The sequence below is a fragment of the Erythrolamprus reginae genome, chromosome 2 (genome assembly GCF_031021105.1).
Source record: "Erythrolamprus reginae isolate rEryReg1 chromosome 2, rEryReg1.hap1, whole genome shotgun sequence".
NCBI lineage: Eukaryota > Metazoa > Chordata > Lepidosauria > Squamata > Dipsadidae > Erythrolamprus > Erythrolamprus reginae.
In genome coordinates, this window is record NC_091951.1 from 23,409,658 (window position 1) to 23,422,143 (window position 12,486).

At 44.6% G+C, this 12,486-nt stretch overlaps 1 protein-coding gene across 1 annotated transcript; it reads right to left on the reverse strand.

Annotated features, from left to right (window-relative positions):
* Positions 1–2,540: 2,540 nt before the first annotated feature.
* On the reverse strand, positions 2,541–8,098 carry LOC139163217 (zinc finger protein 84-like). The gene is made up of 2 exons (XM_070744176.1): positions 7,936–8,098; positions 2,541–5,756 (listed from the first exon to the last, which is right to left on the reverse strand). The coding sequence occupies exons 1-2, from the start codon at positions 8,096–8,098 to the stop codon at positions 4,402–4,404; spliced, it is 1,518 nt and encodes a 505-aa protein (XP_070600277.1). The 3' UTR covers positions 2,541–4,401.
* Between the last annotated feature and the right edge of the window lie 4,388 nt (positions 8,099–12,486).

Here is a 12,486-nt window from a genome sequence, read left to right on the forward strand (position 1 = left end):
TCAGAATTTGTTCAAAAATGACACAGTTAGTAAAGGATTTGGATATTGAGGTGAAAGGAGCTATACCAGTATTTGGAGATAACACATGTAAACAAATGCTAACAGGAGAGTATAAATCAGAAGTAAAATACGCTTTCCCCCTAGGCCTTTACAATTTTATGCATGGTATGTCTGTATGTATGATTGGTTTTTATAATAATGGGTTTTTAACTGTTTTAGTATTGGATTATTATATGCTGTTTTATTACTGTTGTTAGCCGCCCCGAGTCTGCGGAGAGGGGCGGCATACAAATCCAATAAATAATAATAATAATAATAATAATAATAATAATAATAATAATAATAATAAATAAAAATAATGTAATGTCAGAGAAGCAGTGAAAGAAAATGTAATACATAATTTATTGTCCACCAGAAAATAATTTAGATGACCTCATGAAAAAATATTAAGACCTCCTACATGAGGCAATCTATGCTATAATTGGTTGCTTCACATGCAAAGGGGGAGTTTCCTATTTTTCCTGCTTTTTTTCTTCTATCTGCTCTTTTACCTCAGAATGTCCCTGTGTTCTTGACTATCTTGTTTGCTGTAAATATGTTAAATGTATTTATATTAAACTACAACTTTGCCTCAGTGTCTCTGACTTCATTTGGAAATTTGTTGCATAATTCCCTGGCAGAGGACTACCTCTATTACACCCAGAGAAAAAAGCCATTTGAAGTGGATCTCATTTGCTGGAAACATCACAGGGAGGGAAATAACTATTGTTATTTGTAGCTGGTGGATTACCCAGAAGGATATAAAAATTGGATTAGGTTACTAGAGTTGGAAGGGACCTTGTAGGCCATAGGTCAACAATCTGTGGTCTGTGGACCACTGGTGGTCTGTAAGAAAATTTTGGTGGTTCGTGGAGAAATCTTAGCCCCCAGGCCAGATATCACTGAGAGCAATTAATCCAGTCCAGAAAGAAGAAAGAAAAGGAAAGAAATAAGAGGAAAGGAAATAAAAGGGAAGGGAAGGAGGAGAGAGACTACAGCTACAGCTCAGGAATATGGGACTTTATTTCTTTATTTCTTGGATTTGTATGCCGCCCCACTCTGTGGACTCGGGGCAGCTCACAACAGACAAAGAACACATAATAAAACAATTTGATCCAATTAATAATAATTAAAAGACTTAAAAAACATCATAAAAATTAAAACATTCAATTAACATTCACTCAATCAATAATTTATTCTAAAGACATTTGTTGGTCAGGGGGGTGAAAGAGATAATGACCCCAGGCCTGGCGGCAAAGATGAGTCTTCAAACTTTTTCGGAAAGCAAGGAAGGTGGGGGTGGGGTGAATCTCTGGGGGGGAGCTGGTTCCAGAGGGCTGGGGGCCCCCCTAGGCCCCGCCAGCCGACATTGTCTGGTTGATGGGACCCTGAGAAGGCCAACTGTGGGACCTCACCGGGCGCTGGGATTCCTGCGGCAGAAGGCGGTTTCGTAGATAATCTGGTCCTATGCCATGTAGGGCTTTATAGGTCATAACCAACACTTTCCCAACAAGATCAGCAAACCTCTGTTAAATAAGTTTCCATAATTTTATAATAATTAGACTATCCTTAATACTTTTTTATGATTAATATTTTTAATTAAACAACCTTTAAAGATTCTGTTGTGATCAAATAAGCATTTATAATTCTGTTATGTTAAATAGGTGCATTTCATATTAATAAAATGGAAGCTCTCTGATCATTATTTGACAAATGTATTTATCTTTAAAAACAATCATATTAGTGCTCTGCAGGAATTTAATTTATGAGTTTGGTGGCCCACAGTATTTTAAAGTACTGTATGACCTTGATGGTCCCTGAGGTATCCAAGCTCAAGCAGGAGTTGCTACACCATTTTAGACAAATGATAGTCCAATCTCCTCTTCAAAGTCTTAAGTGTTGGAGCGCTCATAACCTCTGCAGGCAAGCTGTTCCTCTGATAGATCACAGTGAGAAAACATTTCTGCTCAGGGAGGTCCCCTTCCTCTGACACTGATGGAAGAGTTTGGGATTATGAGCACACACAAATAAATCCCTTTGTGAGTCTGAGCTCTTGCAAAGAAGCTCCCATGGGGAGCCCAACCACTTCTTAAAAGCCCCCTCACTATGATTTGGAAACTGCCGGATGGTTGGTAAAAACCTGAAGGGGGTGTGAATTCTACAGATTTGGGGTTAACAGACTGGATGCAAAATGAACTGGGCTTTCTTAAGAAGACTGAGACATGAACTTTCCATATCTAACTTGAAAATAATTTGGAAAATGGATTGACCAAGAGATTTTATGATTTGGGAGAATAAGACACAATTGTTGTCTTATAGTTTTCAACTAAAATTTTAAGAAGAAGTTTTATTAATAAGAATCAAACAAAGATATTTCATCCCAGACAAATCAGAGACAATGATTCTGGCGATTTTTGTTAAGTAAGAAGCCATTCTAAACTTTACACAAATTAAATGGAACAGTATATTGTTAACAAAGTGCTTTGATTTTTAACTTTATTGTTGGTACATCTGTTAATTACATTGCCTTTACATATTGTATACAGATGAATGGCGTATTGGTTGTAAATAGAAGTTTATAAATTTTGGCCTGCTACACAAGGGGGAGATATATAAATGTGCATATGTAAACATAATGTGATATATAAACATATAAATATGCTCCAATATATTTTTGAATATTCATGTGGAGAGTAATATAAGTAAATTTGTTTTTTAATTTTTAAATGTTTTGTTTATCCTTATTTTGGTTTTGAATTTCTTTTCTTTTTTTGGAGTTTGCACTATATATTAATTTTCTGAAGTCCCTTTACCACAAGCATGTTGGTGGGACTACTATGTCCTTATTTTCTAAACTGCCTCTAAATTCATAGCATCATGGGGCTAGTTCTATTGTGGTGTCCAGTATTGGACGCACTATTCCATATGTGTTGTCACCAGCACAGTATAAAGCTACTCACTTCTTCTTAACTTAACTCTATGCCTCTGTTGATGTACCCTAGGACTGCATTGGGTTTTTTGACAGCTTCAGTACAATATTGGCCAAAGTGGTACATGTCTATTTCTCATGTGGCTCAAGGATACATGCCCTGTCCTTTTAGAGATCTCCTACAGGCAGCCACCATTTCCAGCACACCCACAATTCCTACACAGCCTACAAAGTGTTAAGGTAACAAAACAGAACACTTTGTCTCAGTCCCATGTGACAGTGACCTAGAAGCAACAACCATTTTGACACAGAGGCAGACATGGCAAAATGGTGGCTGCTTCCACAACTCCGCCACATTCACAACACAGTCATGCAACCCGCAAATGTATGTCTTACCCTCCTTCACTAACATGAGGTTCGGTGAACTTCAAAATGGTGGAGAAGGAAGAAACTGATGCCTGGTGGGGTGGGAGTCAAACCTAACCATTGCAGGGATTCAGTGGGAATAGGAAAATGCCTGTGGGAACACTCTTTGAAGAGAAAGGCCTATGGGCACCCAAAAGTTGGGGTAGTGGACGGTAGATTCCTATAACCCTGAGGTACTCACTATTCTGCTTAATGAATTGAACAGCTGTTTAACAGCTTCATCAGAGAGAGAAGGATAGTTAAGCAAGGCAATCTCACTTAACAACCATTGCAACATGCAACCACAATTAGCAGGTCCCATTACAATTGTATCTAGAGGACTACTTGTATGGTGGCTAGGGTATTCTGGGGCTCAAAATCTGGAGGACATAAAGGTAGAAGATGGAAAGTCCACCTGTGGGAATTCCATAATTATACAAAAAATCACCACCCAAAAGCATTTTTGAGAATTCCATTACTTCTGCAAAAATGAAATATCCAGAGACTGCTGATGATAACCAGAAACAGGTAGTTAGTCCTTTTCCATTTTCCTTTTCTATTCATCTACAAGTCTAATCCTGAGACATGTTTGGATAAGAAGAATGTGGCCAGAATTAAAATAGTCAATTTCTCACCTACATTGCTAATGAGAGATGAGAAATAAAATTCATCCCACCTCTAAACTCATCAACCTTTCCCTCATGTGGATTTCCTAGTACGAAATAAGGGACAATTTATATCTGAAGATCATCCACAGACAGGACATTTGAAGGATTTTTCAATTGTGTGACTTGTCCGGTGTCTCATGAGGTAAAACTTTTAAATGAAACATTTCCCACACTCGGGGTACACATATTGTTTCTGTCTTGGGGGAGTCCTCAGGTGTTTCACTAGGTGGGAATTCTGACTAAAATATTCCCATAATCAGGACATTCAAATGGTTTCTCTCCTATATGAGTCCTCAGATGATTCACAATATGAGAATTCTTACTGAAACCATTCCAACAATCAGAACATTCCAGGGGTTTCTATCCTGTGTGAGTTTTCTGATGTATCACTAGTTTGGAATTGTGACTGAAACTTTTCCCACAATCAAAACACTGAAAGGGCTTCTCTCCTTTGTGAATTCTCTGATGATTCTTCAGGTTGGAATTGAGACTGAAACTTTTCCCACAATCAGGACATACAAAAGGTTTCTCTCCTGTGTGAGTCCTCTGGTGTCTTATCAGGTGGGAATTCTCACTGAAACTTTTCCCACAATTATAACATTCAAAGGGTTTCTCTCCTGTGTGAGTCCTCTGGTGTCTTATCAATTGGGCATTTTCACTGAAGCTTTTTCCACAATCAGAACATTCGAAGTGTTTCTCTCCAGTGTGAGTCCTCTGATGTCTTACCAGGTTGGAATTGTAACTGAAACTTTCCCCACAAACAGGGCATTCAAAGGGTTTCTCTCCTGTGTGAGTCCTCTGGTGTATCACCAGGTAGGAACTCTCAATGAACCTTTTCCCACAATCAAAACACTGAAAGGGTTTTTTTCCTGTGTGTGTTCTCTGATGTCTTATCAGGCTGGTATTGTGAAGGAAACTTTTCCCACAATCAGAACATTGAAAGAGTTTATTTCCTGTGTGAGCTCTCTGATGTCTTACCAGACTGGAATTGCAATTGAAACCTTTTCCACAATCAGTGCATTCAAATGGTTTCTTTCCTGCGTGAGACTTCTGATGTCTTACCAGGCTGGAATTGTAACTGAAACTTTTTCCACAATCAAGACATTCAAAGGGCCTTTCACCTGTGTGAGTCCTCTGATGGCTGACCAGGTCAGAATTTTGAATAAAACTTTTCCCACATTCAGGACATTCAAAGGGTTTCTCTCCTGTGTGAGTTCTCTGATGTGTTATCAGGTTGGAAATCTGACTGAAATTTTCCCCACAAACAGGACATTCAAAGGGTTTCTCTCCTGTGTGAGTTCTCTGATGTGTTATCAGGGTAGAATTCTGACTGAAACTTTCCCCACAAACAGGACATTCAAAGGGTTTCTCTCCTGTGTGTGTCCTCTCGTGTATCACCAGGTTGGAATTCTGACTGAAACATTTGCCACAATCAGAACATTTAAAGAGTTTCTCTCCTGTGTGAGTCCTCCGGTGCATCACCAGGTTGAAATTGCGACTGAAACTTTTCCCACAATCATGGCATTCAAAGGGTTTCTCTCCTGTGTGAGTCCTCTGATGTATCACCAGGTAGGAATTGAAACTGAAACTCTTCCCACAATCAGAACATTCAAAGATTTTCTCTCCTGTGTGAGTCCTCTGGTGCAGCGGTCCCCAAACTACGGCCCGCGGGCCGGATGCGGCCCAACGAGGTCTTTTAACCGGCCCGTGGCAAGCTCACGAGATTTTACTGGTCGATAAAATAAGCTCCCGAATCTCCTGTCAACTCACTGCGGTCGGCTGCTCAGCGAGGAGAAGGTGGAGAGGCAAGGGGGCGGGGAGGAAAGCGGGCCTGCAATTGGCCCCTTCCTTTGTCGCCTTTAGGGAGAGAAACTGTTGCTGCCCTATGGCAGAGCAGCAACAGTTCCTCTCCCTAAAGGCGAGAAAGAAATTGGCCAATTGTAGGGCCGCTTTCCTCCCCGCCCCCTTGCCTCTCCACCTCCTCCTCCCCTCCTCCTCCGCGGTGAGTGAAAAACTGTCCACTGAAAGTCACAGCTAAGTGCACCATGGCTAAGTTTGTGTGTGGGGGGGAGGCGGCTGCTTGAAAACCCCTGACCTCCATCGCCTCCCCCCCACGGCACAAGGCGAGCACACCTCGCCGCTGACACAGGCGGCGGGGACTGCCCTGTCCCCCTGTCCCCCCTGCGCAAAACTACGCAGCCCCAGATCGCTCGCTTCTCCAGCCAGCAAAGCCGATTGCCCGGCTTTGCTGGCTGATGCAGGAAAGGAAAGCCTCACATTTAAAAAGCACGCCACTTTCTGGGACTACGGCGCCGTGGTGGCCTTCAAGCGCGGCCCTTCGCGGCGCCCCCCACCCGTTCCTGCAGGAAGAGATCGGGCACTTTATCGGGAGGTGGAGGCGGCGTGGGGCCGGACGCTGGGTGCCGGGGAGGGCGAAGGAGTGGACGCGCCTCTCAGCTGCAGAGCGGAACGGGGATGGAGATCCGCGGCGGAGTCCGGCGTTGGGAGCCTGGGGCCATGCGGGACCGTTCATCCAGGCTTGCCGGTCCACGCGCGCCTGGATGAGCGGTCCCGCATGGCCCCAGCGCCGGACTCCGCCGCGGATCTCCATCCCCGTTCCGCTCTGCAGCTGAGAGGCGCGTCCACGCCTTCGCCCTCCCCGGCACCCAGCGTCCGGCCCCACGCCGCCTCCACCTCCCGGTAAAGTGCCCGATCTCTTCCTGCAGGAACGGGTGGGGGGCGCCGCGAAGGGCCGCGCTTGAAGGCCACCACGGCGCCGCAGTCCCAGAAAGTGGCGTGCTTTTTAAATGTGAGGCTTTCCTTTCCTGCATCAGCCAGCAAAGCCGGGCAGTCGGCTTTGCTGGCTGGAGAAGCGAGCGATCTGGGGCTGCGTAGTTTTGCGCAAGGGGGACGGGGACAGGGCAGTCCCCGCCGCCTGTGTCAGCGGCGAGGTGTGCTCGCCTTGTGCCGTGGGGGGGAGGCGATGGAGGTCAGGGGTTTTCAAGCAGCCGCCTCCCCCCCCACACAGAGATAAGAGAGAGAAAGAAAGAGAGGGACAGAGAGAAAGAAAGAGAGGGACAGAGAGAAAGAAAGAGAGGGACAGAGAGAAAGAAAGAGGGACAGAGAGTAAGAAAGAGAGGGACAGAGAGTAAGAAAGAGAGGGACAGAGAGAAAGAAAGAGGGACAGAGAGAAAGAAAGAGAGGGACAGAGAGAAAGAAAGAGAGGGACAGAGAGAAAGAAAGAGAGGGACAGAGAGAAAGAAAGAGGGACAGAGAGTAAGAAAGAGAGGGACAGAGAGAAAGAGAGAGGGACAGAGAGAAAGATAGAGAGGGACAGAGAGAAAGAAAGAGAGGGACAGAGAAAAAGAAAGAGAGGGACAGAGAAAAAGAAAGAGAGGGACAGAGAGAAAGAAAGAGGGACAGAGAAAGGGAGAGAGAGAAAGAGAAAGAAAGGTAGAGAGAAAGAGTGAGAGAAAGAGAAGAGAGAGAGAAAGAAAGAGGGGGGAGAGAAAGAGGGAAAGATAGAGAGGGAGAGAGAAAGGAAGAGGAGAGATAGAAAGGGAGAGAGAGAGAAAGGGAGAGAGAGAGAGGGAGAGAGAAAGAGGGAGAGATATAAAGAGTGAGTGAGAGAAAGAGAGAAGAGAGAGAAAGAAAGAGAGAGAGAGGACAGAGAGAAAGAGAGAGAACTAGAAAGACAGAAGGACAGAGAGAAAGGGAGAGAGAGAGAAAGGAAGAATAAATATTAAATATTGTATTTGTTCCCATTTTGTTTTTTACTTTAAATAATGTATGTGCAGTGTGCATAGGGATTTGTTCACGCGTTTTTTTAATAGTCCGGCCCTCCAACAGTCTGAGGGACAGTGAACTGGCCCCCTGTGTAAAAAGTTTGGGGACCCCTGCTCTGGTGTATCATCAGCTGAGAATTCTGACTGAAACTTTTCCCACAATCAGGACATTCAAAGTGTTTCTCTCCTGTGTGAGTCTTAAGGTGTCTCATGAGGGCAGAAATTGCATTGAAATGCTTCCCACAATCAGGACAGTCATACGACTTCTCCATGGTGTGAGTCCACTGGTATATCACTAAGTTGTTATTTTCATTAAAGCATTTACCACATTGGGACTACTTGCAGGGCCTCTCTCCTGTGTGGGTCCTTCCATGAACCAAAAAAGAGCAATTCTGACCTGAGCTTTTACCACACTCAGATAATTAGCATGGCTGTTGTCCAGAGTGGATTCTCCCCTGCATAATCACTTGTCATTGGAAGTCTCCTTGTCTCAATATAGTTATATCTATGGAGCTTTTCTGCCACCGATATTCTTAAGAAGGTGAAAAATATGTGTGATCTTTTTCTTTCTGGTGCTTCGATTTAAGCACTTTTCTTTTTCTCAGGGCAAAGCCTACATTAACTATCTGCCCTATGTGCCTATCCAATTGACCTATTCCTCCTCATTGACTTCCAGATATTTCCCTATTTTCTGAAATGGAAAACAATCTCCTAGGATCTTTTTCTGTAATATTTGTTTGAGTTTCGCATGCTCTACGTTTTCAAGCTTGAAATCACTTTTGCGTGGGTTTTCTGTAGGAATTGGATAATATTTTTTATTTCTGCCTCAATTTGCTTTGCTTTTCAATGTTGCTTGTTATTCTCAGTTGTCCAGTGTGGCTTTATTGGCATCACCTTTGCCTGTAGAATTCAAAGAGAATGTAACTTTTATTGTTTGCTGCAAAGATGTGGGGAAAAAATTACAATGAAAAAGCAAACATGCCACTATGTTAGAATAATCTCTTACATTAATTATGACACATTTGACTATTGGGATCCAGGTTCCATTACCCGTTCAATCGTGAAATTCACCTGTTGACTTGTGTCAGTCAAAAAGTCTTGGCTCTGCAGAGGGTTATCATCAAATACAATAATGTGAAAAACAAATTGCATCCTCTTTCTTCAATAGCTTTGAAAAGGGTAAGTAGTAGCCCAGTGCTGCTAATCAAGTGTTCTTGATGAATTATCATCAGTAAGTGTGACTGTGTCTATAAAAGCCGAAGTTCTAGGAGTTTGCTGGTCTCTGGTACTGAGGTTGTGTTAAAATGGTAAAGAGGAAAGATGTCAGTGGGGATCTTTGAGAAGCAATTGCTGCTGGTCATCTACAGTGCATTCAGAAAGTATTCAGATGCCCTTCATTTTGTCAATTTTGTTATGCTACAACCTGATCCTACAGTTCTTAAAATTTGGTTTCCTTCTCATTAATGAGAAAAAAATCATGATGACACCATAATGACAAAATGAAAACAGAAGTGCTGCATAACATAATTGACAAAAGTGAAGGGCCCCCAAACACTTTCTGAATGCATTGTATGTGAATGTTCCAACACTCGAAGACCCAATTCAACCACATTGACCCACAACTTCTAGAAGCAGGACATTTCCACTGATTGTTCTCACTAAAAATATATATTTTTTATTCTAAGTTTGATTTTTTTTTTATAAGTCTCCCTCTCTTTGTAGTCTTCCTCTCAGGCGCATTGGATAATAGGTCCACCCCCTTTTTTGTGTGCCAGCCCCTCAAATATTGAAAGACTGCTATGATGTAACCCCAGCCCTTCTCTGTGTTAAGACTAGACATATCCAGTTCCTGCAATAGTTCATGGTCGAATTGTTTAGGAATAGAAATAAAGAAATTACAAGAAGAAGGGTATGTTCTAAGTCAAGGGAAGAAAATAGAACAATTATTAAAAATATATGGAAAGTAGTGAAAGTGTGCAAACTCCCATGATGCCAGATATTCAAACCATCAAAAATATCAAATTTGTAATCCAGAACTGTATCAGGCAGTCATACGAAGTCTGTTATGCAGTATTTCACACATACTGTGGCCAAATATTACCAATTCAGTCAACATTTTAACCTGCTACATATAACAACCTATACAACAAAATTGGTTAGGAATTAAAATAATACATGTTATTTAAAGGGAACCATGGATTTAGGATGGCACTGACAACCATCAAGTGAATTGGATACAATACAGTATTTGGGCTGATGATGTACGAGAGACAAAGTGAATGTCATGATTTGTTATAATGTTAGTAAACATGCTAGCTAGTTGGAAATCTAGAAAACAGACTTAAGTTGCCATTTCCACAGCTACAGCACAATCAGAATGCAGCGGGGGCTCTTGACCGGATTGCGCCTTTGCGACCTCTCCGAGGCGTTAGACCCCGTAGAGCCCCATGGTTCAACGAGGAGCTCCGGGAGTTGAAACGCCAAAAGAGACGTCTAGAGAAGCGATGGAGGAAGAGTAGGTCTGAATCCGATCGAACACTTGTAAGAGCTTTTATTAAGACTTACAAAGTGGCGCTCAAGGCGGCAAGATGCGCGTACCATGCCGCCTTGATTGCATCAGCGGAATCCCGCCCGGCTGCTCTGTTTAGGGTGACCCGCTCCCTTCTCAACCAGGGGGGAGTTGGGGAGCCCTTGCAGAGTAGTGCCGAGGATTTTAACACGTTTTTCGCTGATAAAGTCGCTCGGATCCGGGCCGATCTCGACTCCAATTGTATAACAGAGTCGACTGACAATGAGTCAGTCGAGGTGACTGGGGCACGTACTTGTCCACCTGTCTGGGAAGAGTTTGATCTGGTGACACCTGATGAAGTGGACAAGGCCATCGGAGCTGTGAGTTCCGCCACCTGTTTACTGGATCCGTGTCCCTCCTGGTTGGTTTCGGCCAGCAGGGAGGTGACACGGAGCTGGGCCCAGGAGATTACCAACGCTTCCTTGGGGAGGGGAGTTTTTCCATCACTCTATAAAGAAGCGCTTGTGCGCCCCCTCCTCAAGAAGCCCTCCCTGGACCCAGCCGTACTTAACAACTATCGTCCAGTCTCCAACCTTCCCTTTATGGGGAAGGTTGTCGAGAAGGTGGTGGCACTCCAGCTCCAGCGGTCCTTGGAAGAAGCCGATTATCTAGGTCCCCAGCAGTCGGGTTTCAGGGCCGGTTACAGCACGGAAACCGCTTTGGTCGCGTTGATGGATGATCTCTGGCGGGCCCGGGACAGGGGTTTATCCTCTGTCCTGGTGCTCCTTGACCTCTCAGCGGCTTTCGATACCATCGACCATGGTATCCTTCTGCACCGGCTGGAGGGGTTGGGAGTGGGAGGCACTGTCCTTCAGTGGTTCTCCTCCTACCTCTCTGGCCGGTCGCAGTCGGTGTTAGTGGGGGGCCAGAGGTCGACTCCTAGGTTTCTCCCTTGTGGGGTGCCTCAGGGGTCGGTCCTCTCCCCCCTGCTATTCAACATCTACATGAAACCGCTGGGCGAGATCATCCAAGGACATGGGGTGAGGTATCATCAATATGCGGATGATACCCAGCTTTACATCTCCACCCCATGCCCAGTCAACGAAGCGGTGGAAGTGATGTGCCGGTGCCTGGAGGCTGTTGGGGCCTGGATGGGTGTCAACAGACTCAGGCTCAACCCGGATAAGACGGAGTGGCTGTGGGTTCTGCCTCCCAAGGACAATCCCATCTGTCCGTCCATCACCCTGGGGGGGGAATTATTGACCCCCTCAGAGAGGGTCCGCAACTTGGGCGTCCTCCTCGATCCACAGCTCACATTAGAACAACATCTTTCAGCTGTGGCGAGGGGGGCGTTTGCCCAGGTTCGCCTGGTGCACCAGTTGCGGCCCTATCTGGACCGGGACTCATTGCTCACAGTCACTCATGCCCTCATCACCTCGAGGTTCGACTACTGTAATGCTCTCTACATGGGGCTACCTTTGAAAAGTGTTCGGAAACTTCAGATCGTGCAAAATGCAGCTGCGAGAGCAGTCATGGGCCTACCCAGGTATGCCCATGTTTCACCATCACTCCGCAGTCTGCATTGGTTGCCGATCAATTTCCGGTCACAATTCAAAGTGTTGGTTATGACCTTTAAAGCCCTTCATGGCATCGGACCAGAATATCTCCGAGACCGTCTCCTGCCGCACGAATCCCAGCGACCGATTAGGTCCCACAGAGTGGGCCTTCTCCGGGTCCCGTCAACTAAACAATGTCGGTTGGCGGGCCCCAGGGGAAGAGCCTTCTCTGTGGCGGCACCGACTCTCTGGAACCAACTCCCCCCGGAGATTAGAACTGCCCCTACTCTTCCTGCCTTCCGTAAACTCCTTAAAACCCACCTTTGCCGTCAGGCATGGGGGAACTGAAACATCTCCCCTGGGCACGTTTAATTTATGCATGGTATGTCTGTGTGTGTGACTGTTAGCATATGGGGTTTTTAAAATATTTAAATATTTTAAATTGTCTGATTGCTTATGATTTGTTTTTTACATGTTGTGAGCCGCCCCGAGTCTTCGGAGAGGGGCGGCATACAAATCTAAGTAATAAATAAATAAATAAATAAATAAATAGTTAGTAAAGGATTTGGATATTGAAGTGAAAGGAGCTATACCT

Bases quoted from the DNA above. Each gene is read 5' to 3' on its own strand.
- LOC139163217 (XM_070744176.1), bottom strand. From the start codon at position 8,098: ATGGAGAAGTCGTATGACTGTCCTGATTGTGGGAAGCATTTCAATGCA. The intron at 5,757-7,935 runs GTCCCCAAACTT...AAATCTCGTGAG, and splicing joins GATGATACACCAGAGCAGGG to CTTGCCACGGGCCGGTTAAA.